Consider the following 14,722-nt stretch of genomic DNA (forward strand, 5'->3'; position numbering starts at 1 on the left):
TGTGAAGCACAATTATTTACACAGGATGAGTTGTATATTTATTTTTATCCCATCTTTATTATTTTTACAAATAATTCAGGGTGAGGTGTGTTATACCCAACACATCTTCCTCCTGCTATTTTCCCCACAAAAATAATCCTGTGAAGTGGGTTGGACTTGAGAGACAGTAACTAGCCCAAAATTACCCGCCAGTTTTCATCGCTAAAGCAGGAGTTGAACTCACAATCTCCTGCTTTCTAGCCTGGTGCCTTAACCACTAGACCAAATTGGCATATGAAATATAAGTTATGTAAAAAGTTGATTTAAAAAAGAAATCACTTAACTGAACTACTCTGTACACCTTAGGAAAATGGTCTCATGTTAAATATTTTAATAGAAAGTGAAGGAATTGCATAATTGCACCAAGATACACAAGGATAGAAATGCAAGATTCTTTGTTATGTTTTTAATCTTTTCCTCTTGGTTTTATTGAAATTGTACAGGAAGATAACTTTAGTGAATGAGTACAAATATAAAATTAAGAACAAATCTGCATTTACAAATACAGAACACAACTGCTCTAAACCCATCTAACATTCTCCAGCACTTATAACACTTTTGCAAACTGTAAGAAACTGAGCTTACAGAATTCCATCAGATTGAATTTTTCAGCATAGCGAAGTCCCATCACTGTATTCTGCTGCATCTGCAAGCAAAATAAAAACAGTGACAATTTTATCACACCGTGAACAAAGTTGTAAACATTTTCAGGAGTCCTTTAATACTTGGACCAAAGATGCTTAATGGCACTAAATAATTGCAAACCAATAGCCTCCTAATCAAGGCAGCAGTGACAGCTGTACTTCTTAAGCAATGCCAACAGCAGATCACTCCTGATGCTCTCTTATATTCAGTTTACTATTAGTTAGAAATTGATTTGAAAATGTCAGTATTAGTTCCATGCTAAACGTTTTCAGGCATGTTTATTTCATTGGGCAATCTTTGCAAACCAAACCACAAATAATCAAACAAAAAAGTTTATTGCAAGGAAAGATAGTTCTGCAGATTCTAGCCACATTAGCTTTTCAGATTTCTTTGCCATCTTTCTGAACTATATTCATGGTTCAACAAGTAGTCCTTAACTTACAACAGTTCATTTAGGGACCATTCAAAGTTACAATGGCACTGAAAAAAGTGAGTTATGACTCTTTTTTACACTTAAGATGGTTGCAGCATCCAAATTTGGCAACTGTCTTATATTTATGATGGTTGCCATATCCCAGGGTCACGTGATCTCCTTTTGCAACCTTCCAACAAGCAAAATCAATGGGGAAGCCAGATTCACTTAAAAACCATGTTACTAACTTAACTACTCAGTGATTCACGTAACTGTGACAAGAAAAGTTGTGAAATAGGGCAAAACTCACTTAACATATGTCTCACTTAGCAACATAAATTTTGGGCTCAGTTGTTGTCGTATGCCTATGTTTTAGAAATGAGATGATACAAATGAAACATTATTCGGATTGCAAGTCCAGTCATTCCATTTTTCATAGTTTTTCAAGCTAAAATAATTTATCAGGTGCAGTAGTGATATAAAATCTACTTTAGAAAATATTGTTCTGATGGCTTCACTGAAACATTTTGAAACTGCGAGTCTAGGAAGATTAGTTAGAAGATTGTATTAGTGGGCAGGCATACAGAAAGAAAGAAATATAAACATATTTTATGCATATATAAGCATTCCACTACAAAATGGTGAAATTAAAACTAATAGCATGTATGTAATTATGCAAAGGGAGAAGAAAAAGAAACTAATCATGGTCATGTAGGATTTCTCTGAGTCTAGCAGCAAATCAATACAAACAGAAAATATGCAATAGTTACTGATCATATTTGAAAGAAGAGAAAGAAAACATAGAAAGCCTAATGTAGAATAGTGTCATCTGTGAACCAAGTTGTTATGTCCAGGTCATGCCACAATGAATCACTGTCTATAGAAACAAAATATTCATTTAGCATATTGTGAACCCATGAACTTTCCCATGTCTGGGTGACCATATTTGTTTTAAAACATCAAACTGAAAGGATATTTAATGATGATTAATTGCTATAGGACTTTATACAGAGATAGCATTTTATAAGGCTGAGCACCAAAGAATTGAGGCCTTTGAACTATGGTGCTGGAGAAGACTCCTGCGAGTCCCTAGGACTGCAAGGCGATCAAACTGGTCTGTCCTAGAGCATATCAACCCTGACTGCTCTTTAGAAGGCCAGATCCTGAAGATGAAACTCAAATACTTCGGCCACCTAATGAGAAGGAAGGACTCACTAGAGAAGAGCCTAATGCTGGGAACGATTGAAGACAAAAGAAGAACGGGACGACAGAGAATGATTGAAGCAGTTGGTGTGAGCTTAAATGGTCTCCAGGGGATGGTAGAGAACAGGAAGGCCTGGAGGAACGTTGTCCATGGGGTCACGATGGGTCATACACAACTTCGCAACTAACAACAACAACAAATCTATGTTTATAATGGAAGCCTCAGTGAAATTTTTTTCTTAGCATTTGTAATTAAATCTGTATTCATGTGCTGTATTACTCCATAATGTGGACTGTTTGGTATTTGCTAAATCCATGGTATGTAAACGTATCTATGGCTTAACTGGGGTTTATTGAACAAAAAAAGTAAGGGCTAAATAGAAAGCGATTTGGGAGGAAGCCAATTTGGTAATTTGAAGGTTAGAGGATTTTTGGAGAATTTAAAGGAAAATTAGCAAGGAGAGATAGGGAGACACAGCTAATCGAAGGATCGACTGAGTCTATTTCTGGGGAGGAGCTTCGTGGGTGTGGCTTTAATACTTGTAGACCCAGTCCGATCCTGACGGAGTCATACCCATGCCTGGATGATGTCTCCACCTACTGGAGAATCCATTGTGAAGAAATTATGACTAAGCATGACATATGAATCAAGTCATAGGCTCAATAACTCTGATTCAGCAGGAAGCTTTGCTTGTATGGAACCATGAATTACTTCCAACAAAATGAAATAAAACATTGTTTCTGACCTCTATCCAGTAATATAATATGCGTAAATGTGGCATACTTGCAGAAGTGTCCCTAGCAATTTTGCAATAGTTGTTGTACTGTAATATTCTGCACATAATTTGAAAGATATTGGATATAGTTCTAAATGCAGGTTACCTGAGAAAGTGTCTCACTGTCAAGAGTGGGATTGGCCTACTCTACCCGCACCAGCAGAAGGGGCGTGCTGCAAACCCTGTTTGTCAAGGAATTCAGGCTGGCAGTGTCCAGGAGAAGAGCCTTTTTTGCTGTGACTCCTGTCCTGTGGAACATCGTGCCCCCATCAGGCGTGAATCACACCCACCTTTTGACCTTCCTGAAAGGGCCTAAACATCTGATTCTCACAACTGACCTAGGGCTCCCAAGGGGTGTATGTCATTCTGGAGATGGTTAATGAATTAAGAGAAGATCCTACCTCCTCCTCATGTGCATCTTGCTTCCTTCCTTCCAATCTTTGCCAATTTTAAACCAATTTTAGTCTTATTATTTATTGTTTTAATGTTTCATGTCAAAATTGCCTCTGTGTAAGATGGGCAACATATAGGACAAACAAACATGTTCCCAGGATATATTTTGAAACTCAGTAATTCAAATTCCAATGCAATCTAATGGTGGATTCAAAAATTAGCTACTGTAAGGGCAATGAATAATTGCATTTAGTTAACATTCTTTCTTCAAACTGAGAGGCTATAATCTCTACATAACCACAGAAGCCCAGCCAGAATATTTGTACCTTTTGCAGAAAGGGTCAACCTGTTATGTCTCAAAATGGACAGATGGTTTTCCTTTGCCCTTTTTGATATCCTTGGATTTTTTAGGCTTTTCTGTAGTTGTTTTTAGTTTCTTGAAATGTTTTTCCCTTTCTTTCTTGTGTCTTTTTAGTGCCTCATAAAAGGCTCTTCGTGTCCAGGGATTTGGAGGGATTCCTAACCAAGGCTAAAATACAAGTAGTAAAGCAAAATATCAACAGACAAGAAGTGAAAACACATAGACCCATATACAGTATCCTCCCATATAGATATTTGTTTAACATTAACATTGCAACCTACAAATCATTTAAGCTGGCATGCTGTTTGTGAATATGTCTCTTAACTATTATCTACTATAATCAAACTGCATATTACTTCACAGACATCATCCAGATTCTTCAACTGAAATCATATGGAAAGCCTTCCCTAAAGTAAATTCTTCTGCATGGAGCCTTTTCAGATGACTTGCACTACAATGGCCATCAGTTTCAAAAGGCATATTGGCTAGCTAATAGCTAGGTGTTATAGTCAGAAGATCAAAAATGGAGATCACGGGACTGTGGGGCACTGAACCATTGTGATTGCAAGATGGCTGCCACGTCCCTGAATCATAACATGAAATGGCTGCAACTATAAAGATTAGTCATATGTCTCCTTGTTAAGGACTATTGTGACTTTGAACAGTTGCCAAACAAGCATCATCTGTAGTGATCTTGCTGCAACCTGTCTGATATGCCTTTATAGAAAAACAAATGCCTTGACTTCCAGGTCCTTTTAGAATAGAAGTATGGGTCTTCTACTTTCTCCATGGCAATGTTGGTGCTGCTGCTCCAATGCTACATCAGGCCAATTGCATCAGCCAAATGACCTTGGAGGGAAGTTGCCAATAACTGAAGAGAACAGATTGCACCCAAGATTGTGGTTGCCAAAGACAAAACACATATATGGGAAGACTAGTATCAGGAAAAATTAGAAAATGCTATTTCCATATCAGATCAGGAAAGAATGGAGTTAATTAACTTGGTTATAAGCTAGGAATGTGAGGAGGACTATGTTGTGTGAAAATGAGTTTGGATTTGCTCTATTTGCAAATTCTTGGGTTCAATTGACAGATTGGGAAAATCATATAAAAAGTACCAGTCTGAAATCTGTCAGAATTAACTATGTGAGATATTAGCTTTAATACCTTGAAATGGGAGGAAAGAAGAAAGCATTTGATTATCCACCCCCTTTGCTTTTAATTTTTGTATCAATGAACAAGGTAGAAAAACTCACAAAACCAGAAAATCAAATGACTGATAGGCCTGTGGCATAACTGCATAACTTTTAAATGCAGATGATAAAGCCATTATTTCAGTTTAAACCTTAATAACAAAAGCATTAATATAAGCTGTGTCCTATTGTATGGATGATTATTTGGTTGTTAATTACAAAATGAAATAAAATAGCATAAAATTATGATCTTTTCCGAAGGACCATATACTGTACATATACGTGTATACACACACACACACTGAGTAAAATGGTAGGAATATTATTTATTTATTTATTTATTTAGTCATCCAATTTAGAAGAGGATTCTAGGTGACTTGGAATTTGATGAAACATGAAAAGCAAGTCAATATAAAGATATGATTGGTGCAATAGTGGAACATAAAAAAACAAGACTAACAGAAATAGCAGTTTGTGGAGTAGTATTATATGATGCGCATTGAGTACAGAATGTCCTGGAGTTAGGACCAATTGTTTAGCAACACTTCTGTATATTTTTTTAATCTGTTCTGTCATTTTCTTTTTTCTATTTCCTTTTTTCTTTTTCACATTTACTATTTTTTTTGTATTTCTTGTTATATGTGCAAAATATTTTAATAAAACTACTTTTGAAAAAGAGGCATCCTACAGGTTATAGTCTATATTCGGATTATTAGGAAATTTCTAATTACTAGGAAAAAACTTAACAGCAAGAATAGTTGACAGTGGTGAGGATTACTTAGTGATTTGGTTTCACTTTCACCCCATGGTTTCAAGTGAATGTTAGACAGTCATCTTTAGGCAATCCTTTAATTAGGAGTTTTGCATTAAACGTAATTCACAAGCATTAATATTAAACTTTAAGTTGGCAAGATGACATGCAGTCTTTCCAATTTAATGTTCTAAGATATCATTTGTCTTACACCCCTTTCCCCCCTCCAACAATCTACCATTGAGAGTGTCCTGTGGACACAATCAGAGTCTCCATGGATGTACAGAAAGCAAATGTTTTGCTCATTTTGTTAGAAGTAAACTTCAGGGAATGCAGTATCCATTCTACTCTACTAAATTATTTAGGCTACAAGAGAGCCACAAGAATCATAGAACCATAGGGTTGGAAGGACCCTTGGAGGTCTTCAGCACAACCTTTTGCCCAAGGCAAAAGACTTTATCCAGGTAGTCTTCAACTTACCACCATAAATTGAACCCAAAATTTCTGTTCCTGAGACATTTGCTAAGTGAGTTTTGCCCCATTTTACAACTTTTCTTGCCTCAGTTCTTAGGTGAATCACTGCAGCTGTTAAGTTAATCACATGATTGTTAAGTGAATCCAGTTTCCTTGATGATTTTGTTGGTCAGAAGGTCACAAATGGTATTTGCATGATCCTAGGACACTTCAACAGTCCTAAATATGAGTCAGTTGCCAAGCTTCCGAATTTTGCTCATGGTGACCGTGAGGATGCTGCAACGGTCGTTAAGTGCGAAAAACAGTCCTGAGTCACCAATGCTGTTGTAACTTTGGACCATCACTAAATTAACTGTTGTGGAGGGGATGTTTTGGAGGGGATAAGGATACAATTGGAATATATTGTACATCTTTTACTTGTTATAGAGGAAGAAATATAAGGGGGGGAAAGATCTCGGGTGTGTGCATGTGTGACGGTGCACTGTAATATTTATTTATTTCTCCTTTGTTTCTTTTGTCTTTCTTTTTTTGTATTTACTATGTTTGCATTATTTATATTTTAAAAAATTATTTAAAAAAAACCTAAATTAACTGTTGTAAATTGAGGACTACCCTCCCAGACAAATGATTGTCCAACCTTTTAAATGTCGTAAGATTGCAGACTCGGCACCGCGGCAGGTTTCTATCGTAGTTAGGCGGGAAGGGCAGGAACGGAATTTTATATTATACTAGAGGTCTTCAAACTTGGCAATTTTAAGACTTGTGGACTTCAACTCCCAGAATTCTCCAGCCTGCTGGGAGTTGAAGTCCAACAAGTCTTAAAATTGCCAAGTTTGGGGACGCCTGTAAACTAGGCTTAAGGTCTCCAGGAATAACGAAGAGAAGCTCGCATTGGCGGCACTCCACGCTCGACCCCCTCTCTTTTTATTTGACGTCAGAGTGGAAGGGCGGAGCTAAGGCCTGAACAGGAAGAGCAGAAACCGGAAACCCTTCGTCGCGTTATTCCCCGAGGCGGCCTGTCCTTGTCCGGCATGGCGCTGCTGAGCCCACGTGTATCTGCCCGGGCCGCCTATCATTCTTTCTTCCCGCTCAGCGAACGGGACCAGGCGAAACAAAACCCCGGCCCACCTCGTGGCGTTTCGCTCTCCCTGAAGCGCCGAGGGGTAAAGAAGCGGAAGCAGCTGAAAGGCTCGGCAGGCAGGGATTGCTCTGTCGCATCCGAAGCGGCCGGCGAGGAGCAGCCTAGAGATGCGTTCCGGCTTTCGGGCGTCCAGGAGAAGCGAAAACCGAAACGGAACAATAGGTCGACTTGCAAATACGTGGCTGCCTTGCAGAGCCGGCAGAAAGCGTTGCGGAGGAAGGCGGAGCGCCGACGGGGAGACCAAAAGGCTCCAGAACCACCCGCAGCATCTGCTTCCCTGCCCCAGGGAGAAGGGGGACCCTTTTACTCCCGGGAATTGTCTTCAAGCTGCTCTCTTCTGTCTCTCCTCCAAGACCTGGAAAAGGTACGGGATAGCCGGGAGCGAGCTGCCCAACTGTTCCAGTGGCTCATCGCTCCTGTTTCCTCGCAGGAATTCTTTCATCGGTACTGGGAGAAGTCACCGCTTCTGATCCACAGGCACAATCCAAGTTATTATCAGGATCTCTTCTCCACTGCTGAGTTTGATAACATCCTGCGCAACCACAGTGTCCAGTTTGGTGTCAACTTGGATGTGACCAGTTATGAGGATGGGAAGAGGGAGACCCATAATCCCGTGGGCAGGGCAGTGCCAGCCGTGGTCTGGGATTTCTACAGGAACGGCTGCTCCCTCAGGATGCTGAACCCTCAGGCCTTTTCGGTTACCGTCTGGCACGTCCTGTCTATCCTACAGGAGCAGTTCAGCACTATGGTTGGTGCCAACACTTACCTGACTCCTGCTGGAGCTCAGGGCTTTGCCCCACATTATGACGACATTGAGGCGTTTGTGATCCAGCTGGAAGGAAAGAAACACTGGCGGGTTTACGCCCCCAGGCAGCCAGATGAGATGTTGCCTCGCTTTTCAAGTAGCAATTTTAGCCAGATGGAGATTGGTGAACCGATTCTGGAGACTGTCTTAGAAGCTGGAGACCTGCTCTACTTCCCTCGTGGGTTTATACATCAAGGGGATTGCCTCCCAGAGGCTCATTCTCTCCACATAACAGTTTCCTCCTATCAGCAAAACTCCTGGGGAGACTTGGTGGAAAAACTTCTCCCTGCAGCATTGCAGATGGCCATTGAAGAGGACATTGAATATCGTCAAGGCCTTCCTGCAGACTATCTGGAATACATGGGTGTCATAAACACCGATGCTGAAGATCCACGCCGAACCGTTTTTCTGCAGAAGATCAGGACTTTAGTCACAAAACTAATGGATTATGCACCAGTTGATGCTGCAGTGGATCAGAAAGCCAAGTCTTTTTTTCATGACTGTCTTCCTCCAGTGCTGACTGAGACTGAAAAAGCATTGAGTGTTCTCAGGCATCCAGCAAGGTGGGAGAATGGAAATGTGCAAAATGTTGACATCCAGCTGGAGAAAACTACACAAATACGTCTACTTCGATATGGCATTGTCAGGTTGTGCAATGAAGGAGATGCTACTTTGCTGTATTATACCACAGAAAATTCAAGAGTGTACCACAAGGAGGAGCCTAAGTATTGTGAAATAGAGTCTGAATACATAGATGGAATTGAATTTTTGGTCTCCTCTTACCCAAATTACATCTGTGTGAGTGCCCTTCCTTGTGGTTCTTTGAATGATAAGATTGCCTTGGCAACTTTTTTGTTTGAGAAGGGGTTGCTGATTACTAAAAAACCTCTTTCATCTTGCAACATAAAAATAAATGAATTGTAAGAAGTTATTTTTCTTGTACTTACTAATATATTTAAGATAGTAATCCAAAGTTTTGATAACTCCCTGCTTGGAGTTTCTGTTTGATCTGCAGAAATAAAGAAATACATATATATAGCAAAATAAAGGATGTAATTTGAGATACATTTTAAAATGTTTATAACATAGTATTTATTCTTAACTTTGAAAATCAGTTTTTATTTTTTGAATTGTGGGTAGATTAAACAAAAATTATTCCAGTAAAAGATTGCAATAAACTTAAATGGTAGACTTAAAGCTTTTTCACTAGAAAAAATGTAAGTATTGTTTGTTTAAGTCCACTGGGTTATGTGATTAGAAATAAAAACAAGCACCAGATCTATATGTAATATAGTTCATTAGCCGCAGAGCAGAGAAAGCCAATCCAGCACTATTTCAGGTATGTAGTGGATCTGTTATTACCTTGAGCAACTCTTTACATTGATCCTATAGACTTTACAAACCAAGCAAAACATATTTGGCAGGATTCCTTTATGCTCACAAATAAAAACACTATTTCAGAGGCTCTTTCTATTTCAGAGGTTCTTTGTGCATTATGTGAAAGAGTAATAGCTTTCAAGCTATCTAGAAAGAATGCTAGGGAGAAAAAAATGTGTAAAAAATAACTAGTGCCCCATCAAACCTTTTCACTACATTCTACATTACCAGTGAAAGCAGTTTTGACAACATCAAGGAAGATGTCACGAATATCTCTATATGCAAAGATGTCTCCTTTTTCCCGATAAATGCAGTGGGCTTCATGCCACATCTTCTCTATTACTTCTTGAAGTTTTATTACTTTTTCTATCACTAGGGGTTTGTGGCTTAATCTGGAAATCTGAAACACAAATTGTTCATTTTTTGCACCATTTACCAATGTAATTTTACTCCATTCACAATTCTTGCATCATAATACTAAAGAGTTTTGCTCTTAGAATATGGAAGTAGAATAGGGGAAATATGGTTAAAAAGTGAGCTGCTAAACTAAAACAGTTAATAGCTTTTAATTTATATGAAAAAGTAAGTGTAAGATTGTGCTGCTAGTTTTTTTCAGATACTTGTTAAGCTACTTAAAGCTTTGCCCATTTGTCATGTTAATGTAATTAGGTGAAAAATCAGGGGTTATATGAGTTGAAATAGCATGGACAATTTAAGTTATGATTTTTTTTAACCACTGTAGAGCTTTGCACACAGCAAATGTTAGTTTTTCACTAAGATTCCTGTTTTTTTAGTTCTCCAAGTGTAGTGTGACGTAAAGGATACTGGCAACTAGTAGGTCTTATTCCATAACTACAGATCTGAGTTTTGGATACTGAGTAGTCTATACCTCATACCTTGTGACATATTTTGTCACTTTCCAAATGCATATATATCTTTTTTTAGTAAACTTTTATGAACACAAAATACATCTTGTTTGAAATGATAGTCAATTCCCTGATTATTAGCTTCTTACATCTGGAGGCATATTGACGAGGTGATGAATGCAGCAGGGATTATCCTCATTGTGGTATAGTATCTTTTGGAGAATCTGCACACTTAAACTTCTATATCCGCGATGGCGAACCGGTGGCACGTGGAGCCATTTCTTAGGGCACGCAAGGCATTGCCCTGTCAGCTCCAGCGCGCATGTGCGCCCATGGCCAGCTGGCTTTGGCCTTCATTTTCGGCCATTTTTTGCCCTTCAGAGGCTTCCCTGAAGCTTCTGGAGGGTGAAGAACGGCCTACGGGCAACCTGGAAGTTCAGAAATTGACTTCCGGGTTGTCCATAGGGCCATTTTTCACCCTCCGGAAGGCCTCAGGGGGAGAGGTCATTTCACCCTCCCCATGCTCCTAGAAAGCCTCTGGAGCCTGGGGAGGGCAAAAAACGGGTCCATCGTGTGCAAAAAGGGGAGGGAGGGAGGGAGGCGGTCATGCGCATGCACTGTGGGTGTCACACGCATAGAATTATAGGTGTGGGCACTCCCACACACGACCCCCCTGTGCTCCCCTCACTTTTGGCACGTGATGGCAAAAAGGTTAGCCATCACTGTTCTATATGAATGCAATTAAGATATGCAGAAGTCTCTTGTGGTCTCTTATAGTCTATCTCTGCATATAAGCCAACAGTTGCTTCAAAACTTTGGAATATGGCCATGTGAAATTCATGCTGACTATCTGATTGCTTCTGTATGATTCCAAAGCCCAATATATAGCAATTAGCACACTTTTATGTATTACAATTTCATATTGCTTCAAATTTTCAGAAGTTACCAGTCTTTAGAAATGTGAATGGGGAAAGGAGAAGTTTCTTGAAGTGTGGAAAGAGCTATGTAATGTTGGCTTCTAAAAAAAGTAAAGCACCAGAACTTTTTAGATTGTCATTTTTTACCTCATTCTTGATTTTTTGGATCATTTCTTGCTCTTCCTCTTGTTCAAAATTGAAATTTGTCACAGCACGACTCACTTCTCTGTTCAAAGAAACAGTCATCTACATTTTCATTTTATTTATTTAGAACATATCATGTCATCCCTCCTCTCTTAGGAGCATTTATTTTTATCTTTGCTGAACACAGCATCTGATACACTTTTTCTGTAAATCTGAGGCTAGTGCAATATTACAGAAACGTCTTGCTACATTTGCAATTAAATGTTCAATCCTTCCCCAAATTTAGAAAAAGATTAATCCCAGAGAAAGCTATTCCATTATTAGGCCCACACACCTTTTCAGTGTGTGGAAACACACACACTGAAAACCCTTGGACATCAGAAAAATCCCAATTATTTTTTTTTTAGATATCTCTGTAAACCTAGATGAGATAATTCTTGCTAGTCACATCTTCTAGAGATCTTCTGGAATCGCCACATAGCTTAGCTAAGTGCTACAATCCTGTGCACAAGTTAGTTGGCAATACATTTCATTGGCTCCAATAACAGAGGACATTGACAGGACTGCACAGTGCATATATTGGAAGTATTTTAATTAATAATGCCTATCATGACTTGACTAAAGTCTATGAATGATATTCACTGAAGATCTATTACTGTTGAAAAGGAGCCTGTATGATAGTCCTTGACTTAACAACCTTAATGGAGCCTGGTCCATCATGGTCATAAGTTGTAACAACTGTAAAATGAGTCACCCACACAACCAATATGATGTTATGACTTTTTTTGTGGTGATTGTTAAGTGAATGCTGCATTCATAAAATGACCAGTATGGTGGTTAAGCAAATACCAAGGTTGTTAATCCCACCAGTGTTTTGCTATGATCTAGTTTTGTAGTAACCAGAAGTAAATGCATGATCCTGTGACTACAGGAAGCTGCAAGTGGCCATACATGCGAGCAACCAACATGCACTCCTCGGGGTGAGTGAGCAACTGTGGGAAATTCGGAACTAATTCGGAACTGAGTCCCCTTCGGGGGAAAAGGGCGACATATAAATATAATAAATAATAATAAATAATAATAATAAGTTCCAGGGAGGTCCATCATAACTTCAAACAATCCCTAGGCAACCAATCATAAATAGAAGACTAACTATAATTGACTAAACTGCTCTCAAATAATTAATAAAATGTCACGGGCAGGATTCAAACATTTCATCAAGTCTTGTCTTGCTTTATAAACTATAATTACTGGATTTGTGAGTCACAAACCATGGTTTACAAATCACAGTTAGCAATACAGGGCATTATTGTCCCATCTTCACTTCCCATTACTATAGGAATAAATCAGTGCAGTGGCAAGGAACACTTACATTTGAAGAATAGGGGAATATTTTTTTCAAAGGTGTAATAAAACATGCTGGTCGAGGAACGCTAGAAGTTGAAAATGCCACGTATCTTACAATTGCCAAGATGAAGAAACACAGCCCCTAGAATGTTCTCGGAGAAGGAACTTCTAAACACATGAATCGTCTATTTTTTTAAAACAAGTAACTTACTCTTTTACTTTCTCATTTGGTTCCAGTATCATTCTCATCAGTAAAGTAGCCCGAACAGTTTCATCCTGCATTTTGAGAGTGATGATACTCCGGCAGGCTTCCCTCCGTACTCCAGGATCTTCTTCAAAATTAAGGGCCCAGAGAAGAAGGTCTTTTAGGTAGGGACTTGCCTCACCTATCTGACCCAAAGCTGTCAGAAAAGAAAATGATATAGTTGCTTTGACATTTTATGTCAAGAAGATGAGCTTTTGGTCTCTGATCCAGTATTTGCCAGTTATCTGAATAGACCTATATACAGGTAGTCCTCAACTTATGACCACAATTGAGCCCAAAATTTATGCTGCTAAGTGAGAAATTTGTTGAGTAAATTTTGCCCTGTTTTATGGTTTTTCTTTCCATGGTTAAGTCAGCCACTGCAGTTGTTAAGTTAGTAACATGGTTGTTAAGTAAATCTGGCTTCCCCATTGACTTTGCTTGTCAGAAAGTTGCAAAAGGGGATCACATGACCCCAGGAAACTGCAACCATCATAAATATGAACCAGCTTTCAAGCATCTGAATGTAAAATCACATGATCATGAGAATGCTGCAATGATTAAGTGTGAAAAATGGTCATAAATCACTTTTTGCAGTGCCGTTGTAACTTCAAATAGTCACTAAACGAACTGTTGTAAGTTGAGGATTACATGTATTCTGAAATGAAACACTACTCTTAACAGAAGCCAAAGAATGTTACTGAAGGGAACCTTCACTGGAAATAAAGAAGTGATAATATATTGTGTTGATCAGAGGTGGGTTGCTCCCCTGGCCAGCCTGGATCGCTGCCGGTTCTGTGGCCCAGGCCAAAATACCACTACCAGTTCAGCTGAACTGGGCCGAACCGGGAGCAACCCACCTCTGATTCCACTGAAATCAAATGTTTTGTAAACTACCTTCTAAGCCAGCCATTTCAAATAATATAGTTCATACCTACATGCAGGTGGTCCATTTTAATTACCTCATGAGAATTCAATTTACTGCCCAGTATGGATCACTTGCTGTATCTCTATATCCTTGTGATCACAAGTTGGGAGCTATTAAGGATACAGTTGTTTGATTAGACTTGGTAATTACAACACATTTAAATCCCATTATTCCAAGTGAGCCTAGGCCAAGCATGGTTACCCTGAGTCCATGCCACTCACTCGTGTACATACAGTTGCAAGAAAAAGTATGTGAACCCCTTGGGTTCCACCACAAATGCGCGTACGACAAAAGCGTGTGTGACTAAAGCACGGTGACAAAACTGCACCGTCAAAACCACGGAGACGAATGAGCGCTGAAGCGCGCTGACAACAGCGCGCCGACAGAAGCGCGCTGTAACATAACCCTAAAAATAACCCTAACCCTAACCCTAAACCTAACCCTAAATCTAACCCTAACCCTAAACCTAACCCTAACCCTAAACCTTACCTTAACTTAAATCGTGCTTCTGTCGGCGCGCTGTTGTCGGTGCGCTTTTGACATCGCAGTTTTAGCGCCGCGGTTTTGTTGGCGCACTTTTGACATTCGTGGTTATGTCGTGCCACGAACCCCTTGGGATTACGTGGAGTTTTGCATGAATTGGTCATAAAATGTGCTCTGAACTTCATCTAAGTCACAACAATAGAAAAACACAGTCTGCTGAAAA

At 39.3% G+C, this 14,722-nt stretch overlaps 2 protein-coding genes across 2 annotated transcripts in view; one reads left to right on the plus strand and one right to left on the minus strand.

Moving 5' to 3' along the window:
* Positions 1-450: 450 nt before the first annotated feature.
* The window catches only part of HEATR4 (HEAT repeat containing 4), a 50,043-nt gene continuing 35,771 nt past the window's right edge, over positions 451-14,722 (minus strand). Inside the window, exons 12-17 of the mRNA XM_032228631.1 lie at positions 13,056-13,245; positions 11,501-11,579; positions 9,799-9,970; positions 9,141-9,202; positions 3,795-3,997; positions 451-685 (exon numbers count right to left, since the gene is read on the minus strand). Of these exons, the coding sequence (XP_032084522.1) occupies positions 3,818-3,997; positions 9,141-9,202; positions 9,799-9,970; positions 11,501-11,579; positions 13,056-13,245 (683 nt within the window). The 3' untranslated portion in view covers positions 451-685; positions 3,795-3,817. The remainder of the gene's footprint in view (positions 686-3,794; positions 3,998-9,140; positions 9,203-9,798; positions 9,971-11,500; positions 11,580-13,055; positions 13,246-14,722) is intronic.
* RIOX1 (ribosomal oxygenase 1) lies at positions 7,229-9,160 on the plus strand. Its single transcript, XM_032228643.1, has one exon. The coding sequence runs from the start codon at positions 7,279-7,281 to the stop codon at positions 9,115-9,117; it is 1,839 nt and encodes a 612-aa protein (XP_032084534.1). The 5' UTR covers positions 7,229-7,278; the 3' UTR covers positions 9,118-9,160.

The sequence above is a fragment of the Thamnophis elegans genome, chromosome 1, assembly GCF_009769535.1.
Source record: "Thamnophis elegans isolate rThaEle1 chromosome 1, rThaEle1.pri, whole genome shotgun sequence".
NCBI lineage: Eukaryota > Metazoa > Chordata > Lepidosauria > Squamata > Colubridae > Thamnophis > Thamnophis elegans.

What these genes read in the sequence shown, in the direction of transcription:
- RIOX1 (XM_032228643.1), top strand. Translation starts at nt 7,279, where the DNA reads ATGGCGCTGCTGAGCCCACGTGTATCTGCCCGGGCCGCCTATCATTCT.